This window comes from Nycticebus coucang, chromosome 10, assembly GCF_027406575.1.
Source record: "Nycticebus coucang isolate mNycCou1 chromosome 10, mNycCou1.pri, whole genome shotgun sequence".
NCBI classification, from domain to species: Eukaryota; Metazoa; Chordata; class Mammalia; order Primates; family Lorisidae; genus Nycticebus; species Nycticebus coucang.
This window is the reverse complement of record NC_069789.1, coordinates 100,784,850-100,808,424: the sequence shown is the minus strand read 5'-3', so window position 1 is coordinate 100,808,424 and position 23,575 is coordinate 100,784,850. Positions and strand designations below refer to the sequence as shown.

General features: G+C 44.8%; 1 protein-coding gene across 1 annotated transcript in view; it reads left to right on the top strand.

Annotated features, from left to right (window-relative positions):
• ATP1A4 (ATPase Na+/K+ transporting subunit alpha 4) overlaps positions 1-23,575 on the top strand; it is a 40,657-nt gene that overhangs the window by 14,534 nt on the left and 2,548 nt on the right. Inside the window, exons 9-20 of the mRNA XM_053604524.1 lie at positions 197-306; positions 510-644; positions 3,753-3,942; positions 4,065-4,237; positions 6,328-6,464; positions 6,862-7,012; positions 7,641-7,809; positions 9,364-9,518; positions 9,667-9,790; positions 11,403-11,548; positions 21,415-21,548; positions 21,664-21,765. Of these exons, the coding sequence (XP_053460499.1) occupies positions 197-306; positions 510-644; positions 3,753-3,942; positions 4,065-4,237; positions 6,328-6,464; positions 6,862-7,012; positions 7,641-7,809; positions 9,364-9,518; positions 9,667-9,790; positions 11,403-11,548; positions 21,415-21,548; positions 21,664-21,765 (1,726 nt within the window). The remainder of the gene's footprint in view (positions 1-196; positions 307-509; positions 645-3,752; positions 3,943-4,064; positions 4,238-6,327; positions 6,465-6,861; positions 7,013-7,640; positions 7,810-9,363; positions 9,519-9,666; positions 9,791-11,402; positions 11,549-21,414; positions 21,549-21,663; positions 21,766-23,575) is intronic.

Sequence of the window (23,575 nt, the reverse complement as noted above, 5' to 3'; positions counted from 1 at the left end):
ATGGGTGAGCTGAGAGGGAATGGTGAGTCCAGACGCAGAGAGGAGAGGCTGAAAGCAGAGTAAAGAAAAGGGCAGTATGGAGGAAGGAAGTGTTGTTGTCTCTGTAAAGTTTTGGGGTCTGAAACAGGATGTCAATAATCCCTTGCTCTAAACTCGCTTATCTCCTGCTCACACTTCTTCCATTCTTTCTCCCTAGGGAGAACATTTGCCAAAGGCTCAGATACCTGGTTTATCCTGGCCAGGATCGCTGGCCTCTGCAACCGGGCTGACTTTAAGCCTCAACAGGAGACCTTGCCCGTGGCTAAGGTGTCAGGCCTACAAGGGAGAAGGGGTAGCTTGGTGTCCAGGGTATAATCTGTCCCCTCCTAAAAATTGCCTTCCCTGGCGCTCAGTGATTTCCCCAGGCACCCCTCCCTTCCCTATTCTATCCCCATCCTTGTTGTCACAGGTAAGCCCCATGCCCAAGTAGCATGCCCCGGGGGCTAATTATACAAACCCTATCCTGGCAGAGGACAACAACAGGTGATGCCTCTGAGTCAGCCCTCCTCAAATTCATCGAGCAGTCCCACGGTTCTGTGGCACAGATGAGAGAAAAATACCCAAAAGTGGCAGAGATTCCCTTCAATTCTACCAACAAATACCAGGTACAGAACTAACAAAGATAGGAGAATGGTGGTGGGGCATAGGCTCATCACTCAGGGAAAAGGGGAGCTTTGCCTTTGCCTTCAGCTTCCTCTCTGAGCAGTGGAATCGTTTAACAGACCCAGTGTCCCAGTTAAGAGGAAGGCTCGCCTCATGTGAAAGTCCTAGGCAGGTGCAGTGGCTCATGGCTATAATCTTAGCGCTTTGGGAGGCTGACTTTGGAAGGATTGCTTGAGCTTACGGGTTCAAGACCAACCTGAGCAACATAGCAAGACCCCCACCCCCCGCGATCTCTACAAAAACATAGAAGAATTATCCAGGCACAGTGGCACATGCCTGTAGTTCCAGCTATTTGGGAGGCTGAGGCAGGAGGATCTTCTGAGCCCAGGAGTTCGAGGTTGCAGTGAGCTATGATGGCATCACCACACTCTGGCTGGAACAACAAAGTACGATTCTGTCTCAAAGAAAAAAAAGAGAGAGAGAGAGAAAGTGACAAACAGGTGAAGAGAGGTGAAACAGGTGATAAAGGAAGAGACATTTGGTCCTAAGCAGGGATCTGAGCCTACACCACTTGTAGAGAAAACAAGTCATAAAATGCTTTCTGAAATGTCCATAAGCAGCAGAGGCTGGTTGGTGAAAGTCACGTTAACATCATGTGCAGCTGTTAGGAGGCACCTCTGTGTCTACTCTGAGACTTGCCTTTGCAGAATTGAGTTTCATTTGCATGACACTATTTCATTAGCCATTAAGTATTTCCTTTCACTCCATGCCTGTAGTTATAGCAGCTGCCATCAGGTAGGTGATCAGAAGTCTCTACTGTGTTCATGAAGTTTTTCATTTCCCAGAAACATTTTGATCCATTATCCAGGGGACAGTAGACAAGGGAAGGGAAATGCTGAGTGAGAGACCGTGGTGGCTCTATCAATGAAATCCATGAGAGAGACAGGAAAGACAGTATTTCTCTCCCAAGTGGGAATCCTGGTAGACTTCGAAGAAAGGATTATGATAGAAAGTGGGAACAGGGGCATTACCATGACTGACGTGAGGTTTGAGTTCCATGGGGCAATCATGATTTGCCCGGGGGAGTGGCTTCTCCAACTCCACACACTACCGAAAAGGCCAGGCATTCACGTACGGGAAACAGAGGAAATGAGACTCTCAGGTCATTCCAGTTTTTTATTTATTTGGGGTATTTTAGAGATGGGGTCTTGCTATATTGCCCAGGCTGGTCTCAAATGATTCTTCTACCTCAACCTCCCAAGTAGCTGGGACTACAGACACACACCTGCCACCATGCCCAGCTCAGTTTTATTTCTTTGTCTTAAAAAACACATAATAACACAAGCTATATACAGTTTTAAAAACCAAATTATACCTTTATCTTCATACTGAAGACTGAGCAAGTAAGAGTTAAATAGATTCATCCTTTTTTGTCTCAAGTGGTTTTTAGTTAGTGTAATAAGTCTCCTAGGCTCAAACTGTGAACTAATTTCTATTTTTTTCTGATGCTCAGTGGCCTCACTAACCAGACAGGAATTTTGTGGCTTGGCAGGACCTTTGACTGGAGCAAAGCCTCTGGCTGGAAAGAATTAGGGATCTCTCCCTCCATGTGATTCAAAATAAAAGCAAAACGTATTCACAACATTTACTGGAACATTCAACAGATAGCGACTTTCCCCCAAATGACTACATCAGTGCCTCTTCCGACCTACTGAATATATCCAGCTCTCATGACAAAATTGCCCTGGGCAGTCCACCAAGAGTGACAGGTCAGCTCACTGGCCACCCTGCTCTGTCGGGCGCATGTTTTAGCTCCTCTGAAGGCAGGCACGCCAGTCTTTTCAAAGGACGTCTCTAGCCTATTTGTGGTTTGCTGAGTTGAGTCTCTATCCCTCTCCGAGATAGAAATGGAACAAAGAAGACACTCTGTCCAGGCAGTTCCTGGGATTTCTCCTGCCGTCATTTTTATCTGCAATTTTCTATCAAGATGTGATTTTTCTGTGACCAAGTTACCAACTTAAGTGGGACTTCTATACCCTTCCAGGGCTTTCATTCATCCCACAGATTATTTATGGAGCACTCAGAAAACTGAGCTTTTTTGACCTTTTACAGCTTAAACAAGTTAAGGTTTTTCCTCTTAAGTGCTTAAGCATATTGTGAACATAGCGGGGGAGATTTGAACGTACCCGCGTTTTGCACACTGGTTTCCCACCCTGCTTTCCCTGTGGGCGGTGCAGTCTGGCCTCTGTGTTCCCACAGTTCCTTCCAATGCACTGATTTTGTACCCAAGGTGGGGAGGGCAGGGGCTGGCGGGCTTTCCTTTCAAGCACCAGAGGAACCCCAGAGAGAGTTCCTTTTCACAAACTAGAGATCAGGAGGAAACACAAAACCCAACCCCACTTGTTTCTCTCCTGGCTGTGTCTCCTCAGGTTCCCTTGCTGAATATGCCCTCCAGCCACACCTACAAGGGAGGCCCTTACTCGCTGGCCACTCTTAGGGGACTTCCCATGCATTTAGGAGACAGTGGCCCAGGGACTAGAATAACTGACCTATTTTTGGATTTTGCTTTATAGTTTTCAAAGTATTTTTTTTCACTATTTCTCATAAAAACCCAATGAAGGAGGCAAGACAGAAACTTTCACATTTTATTGAGGAACTGAGGTTTAGCGTGGTTAAACAGGTTGACCTGAGGACGCAGAGCTTTCTTGCCAGCCCCAGAACACAGGTCTTCAGACTCTTCAAGCTTCCTTCCCTGCCAACCCTGCTCTTTCTCGACTAGCCTCACTAGGGGTGGTGCTCTCTGGCCACCAGGTCAGCAAGGAAGCAGGGACAGTGAGGGTGCCCGGCTCTGCCCTCACAGAGCTCCCAGTCTGGCTGAGAAGATAATGGAGTTTCCCTGTGCAAGTAATACCAGGTTGGGGATTCCTGGAAAGGGGGCAGAGCTGGGATCAACATAGGGTCAGGTTTGACTGGTGGTAGGGGACAGAAGAAATAGGGGTGAGAAATGGTCACTTGTCATTTTACCTTCGAAACCTTGCCCTTGCTTTGTGCCCTGACCCTCGCTCTCTCTCTCTCCTCCTGTTCTACGGAAACCTCCTCTCTCTCCCCAGATGTCCATCCACCTTCGGGAGGGTGGCTCCCATGCCTATGTGCTGCTGATGAAGGGTGCTCCCGAGAGGATCTTGGAGCTCTGTTCCACTATCCTTCTGGATGGGCAGGAGTACCCACTGAACGATGACATAAAGGAAGAATTCCAAGACGCCTACTTACAGCTGGGGGGTCTGGGGGAGCGTGTGCTAGGTGAGGAGTTGGGGAAGACGCCTTGGAAGAATGACATCAAACTGTTACTGTGGGGTGAAAAATCTAGAGTATTGGAGTGAGCAGGATAAGGACTTCTGATTCCTCCCTCTGTCTCTCTCCAGGATTTTGCTTCTTGAATCTGCCTAGCAGTTTCTCCAAGGGATTCCATTTCAATACAGATGAGATCAATTTTCCCATGGATAACCTCTGCTTTGTGGGCCTCATATCCATGATCGACCCTCCCCGAGCTGCAGTGCCCGATGCTGTAAGCAAGTGTCGCAGTGCAGGGATTAAGGTAAATACCTACCGGCCCCAGAGGGCCCCACCTGTCACAAGTTGGAGCAGATATCAGACAACCTTGCACAGAGTAGGTGCTTAATAACCTGGGTTTAATTGAATTGATTTCTGCTTCCTTGGGCTTGTAATTTTTTATCTTATGAGATACTTACTAGTAAGTTTTCCCTCTAGTTAGACTTCTACTTGCATAGAACATTAGAATCACCAGGGTAGCTCTAACAATCGGATGTCTAGGTCACATCCCAGACCAATTTAATTAGAAACTCTTGGGATGGGACCCAGGGCAACTGCACTTTTAAAGACTTTCCAGGAGATTCCAACGAATAGACACATTTGAGAACCAGTGTCTTACAATGGTTCTTCTCAAACCAATGTGGATGTGACTCCCTTAGAGGGTTATTATTATTACTACTGTTATTTTTTTGGCAAATACAGATCCTGATTCAGTAGGTCAAGGGCATGCTGGGCTTCGGGCTTTTTAATAAGCACCCAGGTGACGTGCTGCAGCTGGTCTGCAGACCACAGTAGGAATAGCAAGGTGCTAGAAGATGTCACTGCCAGGATGGGCTGTGAGAGGGAGGCCATGAGGGTGGGGAGTCTGCAGCAGGTATAGTGGGGACAAGACCCTGAGAGCCAGGGGAGCCCGGACAGGCCTGACTTGGCATGAGCACCTGCCCTGACAGGTACATGTCTAGGAATAAAAATTGGAAACCAGAACAGAATACACCAAGAGTGCAATTCAGCAGCAGAACAGACCCAGAGGTAGAAAGTCCTTTTTGGTCAGGGCAAGCCTTGGACTTCATGGGTTGACAGCAATAGAATTCCTCCAATTCTGAGTCATTCCATATCCCACATCTCCCAGGTAGAATTCTGAGATTCAGACATGTTTTTGCTGATTGAATGTTGACACCTTTCCTGTTCCTACCTTGTACTCCAGCTCTCCTGTGTGTCCTGGCTCCCAGACTAGAGGGAGGCCGGGTTAGAGGAGAGAGAGACTGCAAGGCTTTAAGGAGAACTTGATGCTCACTGGTGGGGCTGTGTTTATATTAGATCTGTGACTGTTGTCAGTTTTTCTGGGGGTTAACCTGTGTCATTACGAGGTCAGACAATCACGTTCATGAATTCATCCCAGGAAAAGTGCTACCTGCCTCTGCTGAACAACACAATGGTTACCTTCAAAGTACGCCCCTTGGGAAGCTATGCACAGATGCCTCCACCTAATCCACGATTCAAAGCACTTTCTCTAGGATGAGCTCATGAACCTGTCAGATCTCATACAACAACAGCTCTGATGGCCATTCCAGAAAAAGAATTCCAAAGTTGCTTTGTGCTGGGAGACTTGAGAATCCTGGTCCTGGACTCAGGGTAGTGATCACTTCTTCTTTCCTTCACTTGATGATTACTTGTCCATGGCTCAGTATGTACTCAGCACTGTGACAGACCAAGAAACTCAAGAGCTCTCAGTCCAGCACAGGAGAGACCAACAATCAGTCAGCACACAGAGAAGTGATGCGTGCAGAAATACGGAGAAATGGAATGCTACGAAAGCACAGAGCATAAGTGCATGATCTTTGTGTGGGAATGGGACAGAATCAGGTAGCAGATATCCAAAAATGAATTGAAACAAAGAAAGATACAGTAGTGGAAAGAAGAGAAGTGGAGGGAGGATTTGGATGCACTGAGCCTAGATGAAATTTTGCTAGGCAGATGGATTATTCTGGACATTCCTTTATTACCACTTGTTCTATGTGTAGGTGTTTCTGTCTTTGTGCTTAAGGAAGCAGAATCATTTCTGGAGCAATTAAATGAAATTCTGAATATAGTAATACACTCAAATCTCTGACTTGTTCCTGGAAAATCTAGAACCAAATCATGGTAGGTTTTATAGTCTGATAGTCTCGACCCACTCCCAAGGGTTGAAGACACAGGAGCAAAGTTCTTGATCCATGCTACAAGTTCTTGTGAATATACTCCTAAAACCCTCATTGAATGACATCAGCAGTCTGTTAGTTCTTAGAGGAGAAAGATGAAGGGTCCAGGCCCTCTCTGAGGTGATTCTGCTCCTCTTCCCTCCTCTTCCCAATCCAGGTCATCATGGTTACAGGAGATCATCCCATTACAGCCAAGGCCATTGCCAAGGGTGTGGGCATCATCTCAGAAGATTCTGAGACAGTAGAGGACATTGCTGCTCGGCTTAGGATCCCTGTCAGCCAGGTTGATGCCAGGTGAGATCCCTAAAGAACTCAGGTCTGCCGTTTGTCTTCCATCCTCAGCCTGCCCCGCCCAGATCCCACTTAACTAAAGTTCTAGGAGTCTCCTTCAGCAGCAGGATGTGTGGCGTTTACACATTACAAACTAAAACATGACAGGAAAATAACCAAGTGACTATGACAGTGGGTGAATAAAGGAAGCAAGACAGAGAAAGAGGTAGAATAAAGAGAAGAGTGGTCAGCACAGTGGGGAGGGAAGGGATGTGTCAGTTTGGGGACAGCATAAGGCTGAGGTACAAGTGAGAAGACTGGGTTAAAAGGAGAAATAAGGAGATTATGGTAAGTTTGGCACCAGGACCCCTGGTGAATTCTCAACACTCAGAACTAGCCTTTTGAAATTCTCTTCCCTCAGGGCTGCCAAAGCCATAGTGGTGCATGGCTCCGATCTGAAGAATTTAAACTCACAGCAGCTTGACCAGATCCTCCTAGACCACACTGAGATTGTGTTTGCTCGGACTTCCCCTCAGCAGAAGCTTATCATTGTAGAGGGGTGTCAGAGACTGGTAAGGAAGGCAAAGGAGCCCCGGGAATCTGGCAGAAATCATGTGTCTTAGCCTTGCTCCAAACCAAGCAGAGGAACGTGTGGGAGCCAGAGAAGCCTCCAGATAGTATCCCATCTTGGACCTCCATGATGGCCTTTGGTTTGGAGGTTCCTTGATAGTTCAAATATCTTGGGAGAGCAGGAAAAGGAAGAGAGTCCTAGATCAAGCACAACTACATCAATAAAATAGGGGAGGCTCAGCACCCGTAGCACAATGGTTATGGCACCGGCCACATGCCCCAAGGCTGGTGGCTTGAATCCGGCCCGGGCCAGCTAAACAACAATGACAATTGCAACAACAACAACAATAACAACAAAAATAGCCAGGTGTTGTGGTAGGCACCTGTAGTCTCAGCTACTTGGGAGGATGAGGCAAGAGAATCGCTTAAGCCCAAGAGTTTGAGGTTGCTGTGAGCTGTGATGCCATGGCACTCTACCGAGGGCGACATAATAAGACTCTGTCTCAAAAAAAAAAAAAAAGAAAGAAAGAAAGAAAAAGAAATTAGGGGTGCTGAGATCAAATAGACTTTTGGGACTGGTCCTAAAGCTGACACTGTAATTTTTTCACTCCTCTCTCTGGATTTCCCCAGGGAGCCATCGTGGCTGTGACAGGGGACGGGGTGAACGACTCCCCCGCCCTAAAGAAGGCTGACATTGGTGTTGCCATGGGCATCACTGGCTCTGACGTGTCTAAGCAGGCGGCCGACATGATCCTGCTGGATGACAACTTTGCCTCCATCGTCACGGGGGTGGAGGAGGGTGAGGAAGCAGGGTGCCCAGAGGTGGGACTTGGACCAGGGACTCAGGTGGGAGTTGGTTTACATTACCTCCATCCCATTTGCCCATCATCCAAACTCCATGATCCTGTACAGTAGTGGTTCTCAACCTTCCTAATGCTGCAATGTATTTTCATTGTTACAAAGGGGTCATGACCCACAGGTTGAGAACTGCTGCTATTCAGACTGGGAAAAAAAATTACTGTAACACAAAATCTTACAAATTAGATTCTGCTAGTACATAGGACATAACCATTTGCAACCCTTTTTTTTTTGCTTGTACAAAAGGTCTTTATTGGTGAGTGGGGGATGTTGCAGGACAACACCAAGGACGAGTGAGGAAAGAAAGAGAGGGGAGAAAAGAGAGAGAGAGAGAGGAGAGAGGGGGAGAGAGCTGCAACCCTTTTTTATGAGATCAGAAGAAAGTCCAGATGTACCAGGGAGACTGGAACTCTGGTGCGGCACAGTATCTTCTTTGCCCTTTCACTAGGTCCAGGTAGGTCTCCAGCAGGCTCCAAGATGTAGCCTACCCCGGGACTGCTCCATGTTCCACAATCTTTAGGAGGGCCCTCTAAACCTGGTGCCTGTATTATGGTGACACAGAAGGGCCAAGTGGAGCCTGATCTATGAATTGACTGCATGAATCCAATTCAGCACCCTCTTTCTCAGAGAATTCTAAAAAGAAGGCCCAGTGGGGAACAGGAGAGCCCTAGAATTCTGCATCCCAGGCTCCCTGCTTTCTGCCTGGAGCTATCTTACCAAAACACAACAAACCACATTTTAATAATGGTTACCATTTTATTGAAACCTAATATGATCCTAACACTTTGCTTGGTATTTTATGTCCATTCAGTTCGATAAATTATCTTTTGCACTGACTATTGCAAGGCACTAGACTAGATGCTGAGGATACAGGAGTTAGGGAGGTAAAAGACACAAGCCCCTGCCCTCTTGTAACTTAATTACTGTCAGAGAGACACAATAAAATAAGTAAATGGTATGTATGTTAAAAGAAGATAAGTGTGATGGAAAAAAATAAAGCAGGGAGTTCAGGGAGAGGTTACAATCTTTGAAAAGGTGATCAGGGAAGGACTCAGCAATCTTGCCCAGCAGGAGTGAAGCTCAGAGACATGAAGGGTGTCCAAGGTCACAACCAGTTATGGCAGAAGATGAGATTTGAACCCAAGTCCAGGCTCTTTCCATTTCAGTCTTAATCTTGTAAAGGCTTTTGTACTGACATGTTCAGACATCTCGGGATTAAACTAGATCCAACTGTGCTTAATTTTCAGAGGTCAGATAGCATTAGCCACATTGAATCCCAGAACATAGTACATGGCCATAGCATGCTAATAAATCCTGGTTCTCACTAAAAATCACACAATTTAGAGCCCAAACTGGGATCACCAAGGTTTTAGGACATCCAGACCCTTCCCCTGGATGATGACACTTCTCTGTAGTGGCCTGTCTAGGAGCTGGTGTGAGGGAGGTGTGTTCTCTCAGTACTTCTCATGGAAAAGTTGACCTTCCCCCACCCCAGGCCGCCTGATCTTTGACAACCTGAAGAAATCCATCGCCTACACCCTGACCAGCAACATCCCTGAGGTCAGCCCCTTCCTGATATTCATCGTCCTCAGTGTGCCCTTGCCTCTGGGTACCATAACTATCCTCTGCATCGACCTGGGCACGGACATGGTGAGGACCACGCTGGGACCTGGTCTTCTGGGAGATGGACTAAGGCGTAGGGGAAACCTGTGCCAAGGGAGAGGGGCAGAGCTGGAGTTACCACTGAGTTTCCTTCTCAACTCTGTGATCCCTGCCATGCCCACCCTTTGTCCTCCAGCTCCCTGCCATCTCCTTGGCTTATGAGCCGGCTGAGAGCGACATCATGAAGAGGCTCCCACGGAACCCAAAGACGGATAAGCTAGTGAACGAGCGTCTCATTGGCATGGCCTATGGACAAATCGGTGCGGCCAGAGGGATGAGAGGTGGAGGGAGGGGGGGAGTGCCATCTCAGTTTGGAGGACAGGGAGAGATTTTCTCAACAACAAACTGCTGAGTGCTGATCTCTGATCTGCCTTTGACCTAGAGTCCAGCAGAAAAGGAACAAACGTAAACAAAATGAAAGTAACTCCAAGCATCAAATAATGAATATAGACAGAACATGATGCAGGGTCTACAAAGTAAACAGGGTCACCAATTATGAGCAGTTAAAGAGACTTCATGTAGGAAATAGGATTTAAACTTGGTGTTGGAGGATAGGGCTTAGACTAGTAAATAAATACATGGCCAGGTGTAGGAGACCTGAGGAGAGGGGAAGTTCAAAGTGGCTACAGAAGAGAAAATAAGCCAACTGGTGGAGCCCTTAGTCTCTACACAAGCAGCATTAAAAAAGAAAAAAAAGCTGCTCGGCGCCTGTGGCTCAAGCAGCTAAGGCACCAGCCACATACACCTGAGCTGGCGGGTTCGAATCCAGCCCGGGCCCACCAAACAGCAATAACGGCTGCAACCAAAACATAGCCGGGCGTTGTGGCAGGCACCTGTAACCCCAGCTACTTGGGAGGCTGAGGCAGGAGAATAGCTTGAGCCCAGGAGCTGGAGGTTGCTGTGAGCTGTGATGTCATAGCACTTTACCCAGGGCCACAGCTTGAGGCTCTGTCTCAAAAAAAAAAAAAAAAAAGGATTTGGGAGTAAGACTCATGAATCTTAACTGTGCCTTGATTATCTAGGTGGCCCTGGACAATAACGGAAGCTTTTTTGGGTCCAGTTGTCCTATTTGGGAAATATAGATAATAATGTCAGAATTATCTATAGAATTGTCAGGAGGAGCCGCAGTTCGTAGGCAAATGTTAATGTCAGCTGTTGCTATGGTCCAGCCATGGGGGGCATAGAGGTCTGGACTAGGGAGAGGCAAGGTGCAGATTGGAGAAATGGGAGCGGTTAGGACCTGGTGAATGTCTGAATGGCAAGGGAAATGCAGGAAGCAGAGTCCAGCACTCAATAAGGACAGAGAATAAATTGCCCTTAAAGTCCTTTTTCATTTTAAGATGATGCGATTCAAAGATGACTCTGGGTTAGAGTTTAGAAACAAATTTCAGGGCTTGGAGACAAGTCCCACGGAGAGGACAGGTCAGAGGGCTGGTAGCAAGACTCTTAGCCATGTCCCTCAAACACCCCACAATCCCAGCCCTCACCCCTTCCATGGTCTGTCTTTTGGAGCCCTTCTCTTATTTATTTATTTATTTATTTATTTATTTATTTATTTATTTGAGACAGAGTCTCACTATGTCGCCCTCAGTAGAGTGCTGTTGCATCATAGCTCACAGCAACCTCAAACCTTTGAGCTTAAGCAATTATCTCACCTCAGCCTCCCAAATAGCTGGGACTACAAGCGCCTGGCTATATTTTTGTTATTGTTATTGCAGTTGTTGTTGTTGTTCAGCAGGCCCAGGCTGGGTTCAAACCCTTCAGCCTTGGTGCATGTGGCTGGCACCGTACCTACTGTACTACGGGTGCCGAGCCTGGAGCCCTTCTCTTAACCAGATTTCCCCACCCTGTCTGTGACTGTCTTGCTCACAGGGATGATACAAGCTGTGGCTGGATTCTTCACCTACTTTGTGATCCTGGCTGAGAATGGTTTTAAGCCTATGGACCTGCTGGGCATCCGCCTCCCCTGGGAAGATCGAAACCTGAATGACCTGGAGGACAGCTACGGGCAGCAGTGGGTGAGCAAGATGGGATAGGGTAGCAGAAAGTGACCAGGAAGAGTGAGGGAGGAAAATGGAAGAGTGAGTCTAGCAAACGTGTGAAGAGGGGAAAGAGGGGCACTGGACAGAGCCGATCCCTCATCCCCCACCCTGCATGAGCGTTCTCGTATCAAACTTGGTCTCCAGGCACACCGGCCAATAGTCATCTCTGTCCTTAAAATAACCTCATTTCTGTTCATTTCTACTATCTGTTGTCCATCCTTACCTTCCTGGACCCTTTGGTTCCCTTGGTCCTGGAGCTTGTCTTTGTTGTATCAACTTTTCTGTGATTTCTGTTTTTCCAGGATTTAACCATGATTGCCCCAGAAACAAATGCTGGCTCTTCTGTTATACACCCTCACTCCGTGAGAGTTAAAATAATATCATTTAAAATCTGAAAACCTGTTTTCTTTGTATATCCCTTCCACATCATTTCAAACTTTTGAAACCTAGAATATGCCTGTCTGTCATAGTTTTTTCTCAAGATAGAATCTCTCAGCCTGAGCAACAGTGAGACCTCCATCTCTAAAAATAGCCAGGCATAATGGCAGGTGCCTATAGTCCTAGCCACAATGCCTGGATAGTTTTTCTACTTTTAGTAGAGACAGGGTCTTGCTCTTGCTCAAGCTGGTCTCAAACTCCTAAGCTCAAGCAATTCACTTGCCTCAGCCTCCCAGAGTCCTGGGATTGCAGATATGAGCCACCACATGCAGCAGTAGTACTCCTTTCTAATGTCTAAGGAAATGAGGGTGGTGGTGGCTCATGCCTGTAATCCTAGCACTCTGGGTGGCTGAGGTGGGTGGATTACCTGAGCTCACAGATTGGAGACCAGCCCGAGCCAAAGCAAGACCTTATCTGTAAAAATAACCAGGTGTTGTGGCGGGCACCTGTAGTCCCAGCTACTTGGGAGGCTGAGCCAAGACCATCGCTTAAGCTCAGGAGTTTGAGGTTGCTGTGAGCTGTAACTTCACAGTACTCTACCAAGGGTGACATAGTGAGATGAAAGAAAGGAAGGAAGGTGGCTGTGATCTCGTGGAAGGTGGTCGTCAGTGATTTCGAGAGATTAAAGATGGCGGCCGAGTAACAGCTTCCCTGCAACTGGGAATAGCGAGTCTGGGGAGACAAGACTCCAGGCATCTCTGGCCAGTGGGATCTGCCTATAATCATGCCTTTGAGGATACAGGGAGCTAGCAAGGGACTTCTGGACCCAAAGAGGAGGACAAAAACAGTGGAAAACTGGCAAGTGGTTGTGTGTGTTCCATCGACCTAATCACGCCGGCAACCATAAGTACAAGCAGCAGTGAGACTGCAAACCGGAAAGGCCTTACCTGTGAACTGTTTCGGTGTTCTTGGACTTGGCACTCAGTTGAACTGCCTTGGGGAGAGCTTGAGCAGGAGTGTAAAGAACTTTGGGCATTGTCTGGGGCCCCAGACTGAGCCACTGAGCTGGGTGCAGGAAGCCATTGCAAAAGAACTGCCCTGGCAAGCTCCGCTCTCAGGGTCTCAGAGCAAGGATTGGGCAGGTCAAAGTAACCTACTGACTGAGCAGCCTAAAGGCAGGGGCTGAGCTGCCTTACAGCCTTAATCCTTAGGGGCAGAGTGAGATGGTTTTGGCACACTGGAGCCGTGGGCTGTTGCTCCGGGTAGAGTGCCATGACATCACAGCTCATAGCAACCTCAAACTCCTGGGCTTGGTGCCACCCAGACCTCCATAAGAGCTGTGCAGCGACCCCCGACCCGTGACCCGCATCCACCGGGCCTCCACATTCCCTGACCAGGAACTGCGGGAGCCATGCAACCCTGCGTCCTCCCAGCTTCCACACTAGCCCATTCATCTGGACAGGGACTCTGGTAGCTCCATGCCCTTTGGAGCCCTCCCTGCCTCTGCACAGAGCTCTTCTCCTGGCCAGAGACTGCTGGAGCCTTGGACTCTCTGTGCCAAAGTCACTGGGCGCCTGGCACTCCTAGAACCATGCGCACCACCCCCAACCCTGTTGCTAGATCCGGGTGTGTCACAAACCGGAGCTGCTTCCACAACCAGAACTCCCTAGCTAGAGCAGCCCCAGAGGAACTACACAGGGTCACTCCCTACAAAGATCCAGCAACAATAGAGTGATCCCACTGGGGTCTAATCTTGGAGAGACACCTCCCCAACTCTGAGGACAGCCAGAGGCAACAGGGAAAAACAATCATGAGGTGAAATCAACAGAAAAACTCTGGCAATATGAATAATCAGAGTAGGTCAACTCCCCCAAGGATCAATGGGGCAGAAACAGCACAAGACCCCATGCACAAACAAATAGCTGAAATGTCAGAAATTGAATTCAGGATCTGGATAGCAAATAAGATTGAATTAGAATTCCAAAAGTTATCTCAAGAATTCAACAGATTCAAAGACCAAATGACCAAAGATTTTGACACATTGAGACAAGAAGTTGCATCCCTCAAAGATCTGACAAACACAGCAGAATCCCTCAGTAACAGAATGGAGCAAGCAGAAGAAAGGATTTCTGACATTGAAGACAAAGCTTTCGAAGCTCCCAAACCCTCAAAGAAGAACAGAAATGGAGAGCAAAAACAGACCACTCTCTCAGAGAGCTCTCGGATAATTTGAAGAAAACCAATATTCATCTTATAGGGATCCCTGAAAGTGATGAAGTGGCTTCACAAGGCACAGAGTCTCTTCTCCATGAGATTATGAAGGAGAACTTTCCAGATATGCCAAGAGATTCCAAAATTCAGATAGCAGACAGTTACAGAACTCCAGCACAACTCAACCCAAATAAGACATCCCCCAGACACATCATAATCAATTTCACTAAAGTTAATATGAAGGAGAAAATTCTGAAAGCTGCCAGATGAAGGAAAACCATTACCTACAAGGGAAAGAATATCAGAATAACTGCAGATCTCGCTACTGAAACCTTTCAAGCTAGAAGAGGATGGTCATCGACTTTTAATCTCCTAAAACAAAATAACTTTCAAACCAGGATCCTGTACCCAGCTAAACTGAGCTTCATTATGATGGAGAAATTAAATACTTCAACGACATTCACATGTTGAAGAAATTTGCCACAACTAAACCAGCTCTCCAGGACATTCTTAGACCTATCCTCCATAAAGACCAGCGTAATTCTCCACCACAAAAGTAAACCCACCCAAAAAATTTTTGATCAAATTCCAACTTCCACAGTCACAAAAGGATTAAAAATGTCCACTGGTCTCTCGAAAGGCTTATCAATACTCTCAATGTGAATGGTTTAAATTGTCCTCTAAAGAGGCATAGGTTGGCGGACTGGCTACAAAAACTCAAGCCAAATATCTGCTGCATCCAAGAATCGCATTTACATTAAAAGACAGATATAGACTCAAGGTGAAGGGATGGTCATCTATATTCCAGGCAAATGGAAAGCAGAAAAAAGCAGGTGTTGCAATCCTGTTTGCAGACGCAATAGGCTTTAAACCAACCAAAATAATTAAGGATAAGGATGGACACTTCATATTTGTTAAAGGTAATACTCAATATGATGAGATCTCAATTATTAATATTTATGCACCCAACCACAACGCACCTCAATTTATAAGAGAAACTCTAACAGACATGAGCAACTCAATTTCTTCCACTTCCATAGTAGTTGGAGATTTTAACACCCCTTTAGCAGTCCTGGATAGATCCTCCCAAAAGAAGCTAAGCAAAGAAATCTTAGATTTAAACTCAACCATTCAACATCTGGACTTAACAGACATCTACAGAACATTTCATCCCCAAAAAACTGAATACACATTCTTCTCATCAGCCCACAGAACATACTCCAAAATCGACCACATCCTAGGCCACAAATCTAACCTCAGCAAATTTAAAAAAATAGAAATTATTCCTTGCATCTTCTCAGACCATCATGGAATAAAAGTTGAACTAAATAACAACAGGAACCTGCATACCCATACAAAAACATGGAAGCTAAACAACCTTATGCTGAAGGATACATGGGTTATAAACGAGATTAAGAAGGAAATCACCATATTTTTGGAACAAAACAACAATCAAGACACAAATTACCAGAACCTCTGGGATACTGCAAAGGCAGCCCTAAGAGGGAAATTTATAGCACTGCGAGCCTTCCTCAAGAAAACGGAAAGAGAGGAAGTCAATAACTTAATGGAACATCTCTAGCAACTGGAGAAAGAAGAACACTTCAACCCCAAATGCAGCAGAAGAAAAGAAATAACCAAAATCAGAGCAGAATTAAATGAAATTGAAAACAAAAGAATTACACAACAGATCAATAAATCCAAAAGCTGGTTTTTTGAAAAGATCAATAAAATAGATAAACCTTTGGCCAACCTAACCAGGAAAAAAAGAGTAAAATCTCTAATTTCATCAATCAGAAATGGTAATGATGAAATAACAAAAGACCCCTCAGAAATTCAAAAAATCCTTAACGAATACTACAAGAAACTCTACTCTCACAAATATGAAAATCTGAAAGAAATCGACCAATACCTGGAAGCATGCCACCTACCAAGACTTAGCCAGAACGAAGTGGAAATGTTGAACAGGCCTATATCAAGTTCGGAAATAGCATCAACTATACAAAATCTCCCTAAAAAGAAAAGCCCAGGACCAGATGGCTTTATGTCAGAATTCCACCAAACATTTAAAGAAGAACTAGTACCTACATTACTAAACCTCTTCCAAAATATAGAAAAAGAAGGAATATTACCCAGCACATTCTACGAAGCAAACATCACCTTGATCCCCAAACCAGGGAAAGACCCAACAAGAAAAGAAAATTATAGACCAATATCACTAATGAATATAGATGCTAAAATACTCAATAAGATCCTAACAAACAGAATCCAGCAACACATCAAAAAAATTATACACCATGACCAAGTCGGATTTATCCCAGGGTCTCAAGGCTGGTTCAATATATGTAAATCTATAAATGTAATTCAACACATAAACAAACTTAAAAATAAAGACCATATGATTCTTTCAATTGATACAGAAAAAGCTTTGATAATATCCAGCATCCCTTCATGATCAGAGCACTTAAGAAAATTGGTATAGAAGGGACATTTCATAAACTAATAGAGGCCATCTACAGCAAACCCACGGCCAATATCGTATTGAATGGAGTTAAATTGAAATCATTTCCACTTAGATCAGGAACCAGGCAAGGTTGCCCATTGTCTCCATTGCTCTTTAACATTGTAATGGAAGTTTTAGCCATTGCAATTAGGGAAGAAAAGGCAATCACATAGGGTCAGAAGAGATCAAACTTTCACTCTTCGCAGATGATATGATCGTATATCTGGAAAACACTAGGAATTCTACTACAAAACTTTTAGAAGTGATCAAGGAATATAGCAATGTCTCAGGCTACAAAATCAACACCCATAAATCTGTAGCCTTTATATATACCAACAATAACCAAGCCGAACAAACAGTCAAGGACTCTATTCCTTTCACAGTAGTGCCAAAGAAGATGAAATATTTGGGAGTATACCTAACAAAAGACGTGAAAGATCTCTATAAAGAGAACTATGAAACTCTAAGAAAAGAAATAGCCGAAGATGTTAACAGATGGAAAAACATACCATGCTTGTGGCTGGGAAGAATCAACATTGTTAAAATGTCCATTATGCCCAAAGCAATATATAATTTTAATGCAATTCCTATCAAAGCTCCATTGTCATACTTTAAAGATCTTGAAAAAATAATACTACGTTTTATATGGAATCAGAAAAAACCTCGAATAGCCAAAACATTACTGAGCAATAAAAACAAAGCAGGAGGAATCACGCTACCAGACCTGAGACTGTACTATAAATCCATAGTGATCAAAACAGCATGGTACTGGCACAAAAGCAGAGAAGTAGATGTCTGGAACAGAATAGAGAACCAAGAGATGGATCCAGCCACTTACCGTTATTTGATCTTTGACAAGCCAATTAAAAACATTCAGTGGGGAAAAGATTCCCTATTTAACAAATGGTGCTGGGTAAACTGGCTGGCAACCTGTAGAAGATTGAAACTGGACCCACATCTTTCACCATTAACTAAGATAGACTCTCACTGGATAAAAGATTTAAACTTAAGACATGAAACTATAAAAATACTTGAAGAAAGTGCAGGGAAAACTCTTGAAGGAATCGGCCTGGGTGAATATTTTATGAGGAGGACTCCCCAGGCAATTGAAGCAGTATCAAAAATACACTACTGGGACCTGATCAAACTAAAAAGCTTCTGCACAGCCAAGAACATAGTAAGTAAAGCAAGCAGACAGCCCTCAGAATGGGAGAAAATATTTGCAGGTTATACCTCCGATAAAGGTCTACTAACCAGAATCCACAGAGAACTCAAACGTATTAACAAGAAAAGAACACGTGAACCCATCTCAGGGTGGGCAAGGGACTTGAAGAGAAACTTCTCTAAAGAAGACCGACGCACAATCTACAAACACATGAAAAAAAGCTCATCATCCTTAATCATCAGAGAAATGCAAATCAAAACTACTCTGAGATATCACCTAACCCCAGTAAGAGTAGCCCACATAACAAAATCCCAAAACCAGAAATGTTGGCGTGGATGTGGAGGAAAGGGCACACTTCTACACTGCTGGTGGGAACGCACACTAATACGTTCCTTCTGGAAGGATGTTTGTAGAATACTTAGAGACCTAAAAATAGACCTGCCATTCGATCCTATAATTCCTTTACTAGGTTTATACCCAGAAGACCAAAAGTCACAATATATCAAAGACATCTGTACCAGAATGTTTATTACAGCCCAATTCATAATTGCTAAGTCATGGAAGAAGCCCAAGTGCCCATCGACCCACGAATGGACTAGCAAATTGTGGTACATGTATACCATGGAATATTATGCAGCCTTAAAGAAAGATGGAGACTTTACCTCTTTCATGTTTCTTTCATGAATAAGAAGATCATATTCTCTTAGCAAAGTATCTCAGGAATGGAAGAAAAAGTATCCAATGTACTCAGCCCTACTATGAAGCTAAATTATAGCTTTCACATGAAGACTATAACCCAACTATAGCACAAGACTATGGGGAAAGGACCAAGGAAGGGGAAGGGAGGGGGAAGGTTTTGGTGGAGGGAGGGTAATGGGTGGGGCCACATCTATGGTGCATCAAAAATAATTTAAAAAAAAAAAAGGAAGGAAGGAGGGGAGGAGGGAGGAAAGTAAGGAAAGAAAGAAAGGCGGCTCAAACTGAAGCCCTCTCCCCAACAGTATGAGTTGTATAATTTTAGTGAGTATGTTTTTAGTATCTATGAACACTGCTGCCCTATTTCTAAGAGTGGGAGACATGACACCAACTATTACTAGAATTATGGACCCCTAGAAGACATACAGTCCATTCTCAGCATCCTATATATGAGGAAACTGAGTGCTCAGAGTCCCACGTGAATGCCTAGAAGGGCTGGACCAGAATTCTGACTCCTGATCCCTTCCCACTTCACTGTGATGTCTGCAAACCACGTTGATTACAGGTTTCTCAAAAACATGTTCAAATCTGAGTTGTTGGAAAGAGGCCCCTTCATATACACTTGGCTTCTGTTACCTGACCCTTATGAGGCCATCAGATGTCAGTGTTCTCAGCTACCAACCCTGCTCAGGATCCAATGACACTCATCATCATGCACCTGCCAGCATCTCCTCAACTCTCAACCCAAGTCCTTGTTAGTTGTACAGCCTGGTGTCTCCTCCCTGCTACTAAGATGCAGGGTGACACATGCTTATTTATAATAAATTACAGGTAATTAAAAATAATTTGAGGTGACAAGAATTCCCCTTGCACAATTAAGACATCTTGAGGTATTACAAAAACATGTTGAGAACAGTTGCCTTGAGGGATAAACTCCATAAAGGCAGGATCCATGTCTCTCCCACTATTGCAACTTGTAGGTAATCTATACAAAACCCCCCACCCAGGAAGGACACTGCACACTGCTAGAAGTGAGCACAGCCCCTCACCTTCTACATGGCGCCATTATTCCATTGATTCCATTGATTCCATTCCACCATTAATTCCACTGATCCCCATTCATTCATTCATTCAGCAAATACTCACTGAGCATCTCATATGTCCCAGGTACTGTTCTAAGACCTGGGGAAATGGCAGTGAACAAAAATGACCAAGTTACTGCTCTCCTGGAGCATATTTCTAGTTAGGGATGGAGGTGGGCACAGAAAGGAAGACAGATAACCAAATACATAGTATATCTCCTCAAAGGATCATAAATCTAAGGAAATCTTTAAAAAATGTTGGAATTGAGATACTCAAGTAAGATGGAAGGATAAAGATGGTGGGGAGAGAGAGAGGAAAAACAGGAGAGAGGCTTCAAATCAAAATTGCAAGGCAAACGCACCTATTTGGAAAGGGTAATATCTGGAGGTTAACCGTGGCAGCAAGTGACCCAGTGGAAAATAAAGGACAAATAATATCACTGGAGGAAGGAGATCAAGAACCATGAGACCAGGGTATCAGAAGCATCATGGATATGGATCTTTAAATCTACAAAACAAGGTCAGAGCAAGAGTAGAGGAACAGTGATTCAGAAACTAAAATCTTCAAGAAATTCTGGGGAGCGGCACTGTGACAACTGAAGTAAGGGGGTGGGGGTGTGGCCTGATGCACACTAATGTGCTGATTGAGCTCGTTCCTGGTGCCACACTTGGCTCATTAATTCTCAGCCTTTGTTTTCTAATCATTTAAGGCTCTGTATTTCTCTCCAAGTTCGACTTTGACCCCATTCCATGAAGTTTGACATGTAGTGTCATGCAGTCCTACGTATTTTCAAATTTCTTTGATCTGCAACTTATATAAAAACATGCTGTTTTATCTTTTATTTTCTTTTTTTCTTCTTTTTTCTTTTTTTTTTTTTTTATTGTTGGGGATTCATTGAGGATATAATAAGCCAGGTTATGTTATCTTTTAAAACATAAGCCTTTTCTCCAGTCTAATTTAAATGCACCCCTTCAGTGTTCCTATAGCCTCTGTCATCTCTCTTTCATAATCCATTGTACCAACATAGGATTTTTCTTCCCCACTAGACTCTAAGTTTCCTATGTATAAAATGAATGAATGTCTCCTATCTGGTACCACTCCTTGGGGCTTCCTTTCCCTCTGTATTAATATTGCCCTCTGGCCCTACCTTCCCTTCTGACCTCTGTCCTCTGATTCTGCCTTCCTCTCTAAGCACACCCTCTTCTACACCACTCTTCTTATTAATCTGGTAAATATTTATGGAGCCATGCCACAGGCCACTCACAAAACTTAGCATGGGGAGGAAACACAAAGATAAATACGGTTACATCCTTGTCCTTGAGGAGCTCTCAGTCAGGTAAAGAAAACATATAAAAAAATCATAGGACACCCTGGAAAATGCTTGTGGGCATCTAGCGAGGGTGCTCAACTCAGACCCAGGGTCCTGAAGGCTGTGAGAGAGAGGAACCCGTAGAGTGCCGCTAAACGCCTTCTTTTTTCCTTTCTTTTTCTTTTTTTTGAGACAGAGTCTCACTATGTTGCCCTCGGTAGAGTGCCGTGGTGTCACAGCTCACAGCAACCTCAAACTCTTGGGCTTAAGTGATTCTCTTGCCTCAGCCTCCCAAGTAGCTGGATCTACAGGCACCTGCCACAATGCCCAGCTATTTTTTTGTTGCAGTTGTCATTGTTGTTCGGTTGGCCCAGGCCGGGTTCAAACCTGCCAGCCTCCGTACATGTGGCCAGTGCCATAACGACAGTGTTACGGGTGCCAAGCCCTCTAAACGCCTTCTGACACCTATGTCTCCTGTCTGCCCGCCCTCCCCCCAGACCTACGAGCAGCGCAAGGTGGTGGAGTTCACGTGCCAAACAGCCTTCTTTGTCAGCATCGTGATCGTGCAGTGGGCTGACCTCATCATCTGCAAGACCCGACGCAACTCTGTCTTCCAGCAGGGCATGCTAAAGTGAGAGTCCCACCAAATGGCCTCAATACACCCCCAAGCTTGTATATGGGGACGTGCCATTGTCCTGTGCCTTTTCCTCTCTAACTCCGTCATGCCCATAAATGTTTCTTCACAGAAACAAGATCCTATTAGTTGGGCTCCTGGAGGAGACACTGCTGGCTGCGTTTCTGTCCTACACTCCAGGCATGGCCTTGGCCATGCGCATGTACCCACTCAAGTGAGTAGGGGAATGGGTGCAAGCAGGGGGCTCTCCAGGCACAGGGACAGCACGTGGGAGGAAGTATGTGTCTGAATAGGAAAGTCACAAGTTAGGGGCTGCTGGGATAGATGGGGCTACACTCAGTGATACAAAGAAAGTCACCTGTGCTCCGAGAAATGGATCTTACTTTGAGAGGTACCAGAGACCGTGCCAAGTGATCACAACCCACCAGACCTGCAAATTTAGCAGATTCATCAGTGTTTACAGGGTGGAATCTTTTTCAGTGTGGTGTAGCTGTCCAAAGACACATATTGCTTAGAGCTGAAGAAACCATAAAAATAGCTTAATCTATGCTTAGCTAATTCTGTTGTACTTATGCAAATATGTTTAAATGTGTATGTATGCAAGTGGGCCTGCTGAAACTCTTATTGTCTGATGCCTTGCCTTCTTCAACTGTAGGTTCTGTTTTGTTTTGCTTTGCTTTAACGTTAGGATATGCTTGTTGTGGAAAAATCCTATTTAAAAAATTTGGAGAGAAAAAAAGCAAAAGTCCCATCCCGCCCACATCCCCACTACCCCACCCTGCGTAGGTAGCCTCTGTTAATTCTTCCAACTCACTTTCTCTGCATTTTACACTCTGTCCACCCTTCCATCCCTTGCAGTCTTGTACATGTTCTTTACCTCGTGTGGATGCTCAACGTTTAATAGGAAACACTGGCACAGGCCTCAGATACTGACAATCCCATGCCTGCATCTCAACACTACTGCGTAATACCCTGCAACCTGGGACATGTTTGTAACCATGCTGACCCTCAGCTTCACCTGAAGTCTCAATGATGACATGCTGGGTATGGACCTGGCACAGAGTTGTGAAGATTACCTATAGAAATGGGTATAAAGCCCAAAGCAGGCTGAATGCTTTGCTATAGGAGCTTTACTCTTGTGGGCATAAATGTCATTATAAAAGTAATAACAAATGCAGTTGAGGGTTGTCTGAGCTCTCAAGCACTCAGAGAGGTTTATGGGTGTAAACCTTGCCCATAAAACTGAGCACCTCGTGTTGTGATTCTTTGAATGTGCATTCACCTTCTTCTCTCTGATTCTCCTGAACCCCTGGAGATCAAAGACCATGAGGTCATCATTTTCTTTTTTTTTTTACAATGTGATTTTTTTTATATAGATACAACTGTGAAATGGTAAAATCAAACTAATCGGGGAATGTATGTTGATTGGTTTATTTGAGCCAGATATTGTGCTAGATTAATTATTGGGGCTAAAAGGTTTAATAACATTGTTTCATAATCTGTTACTGCTGGGGTACAAAAAACTGAGTGACCTTCCAAATTAAGTAAGTCTCTCTCTCTCTTTTGTTTTTTTTTCCTTAGAGACAAAGTCTCACTCTGTCACCCAGGCTGGAATGCAGGAATACAATCATAGCTCACTGTAGTCTTTAACTCTTGGGCTAAAGAGATCCTCTTGCCTCAGCTCCTGAGTAGCTGAGACTACAGGCACACATCACATGACCAGCTAGTTATTCTTATTTTTATAGACAAGGGTTCTTGCTGTGTTGCCCAGGCTAGTCTCAAACTCCTTTCCTCAAATGACAGGTCATCATTTCCCAAATACCTAACGCAGACACAGAGCAGACATACAAAGATTGTTGTTGAATGAATGAGTGACCATTTGGGATATATGAATGTTGTTTTGGGGGTGTATGTTTATATAGAATGAACCATGGCTAGGCCTGTGCTGTCCAATATCTATATGTGACTATTGAGCTCTTGGGATATGGCTAGAGAGATTGAGGAACTGAATGTGTAATTTTACT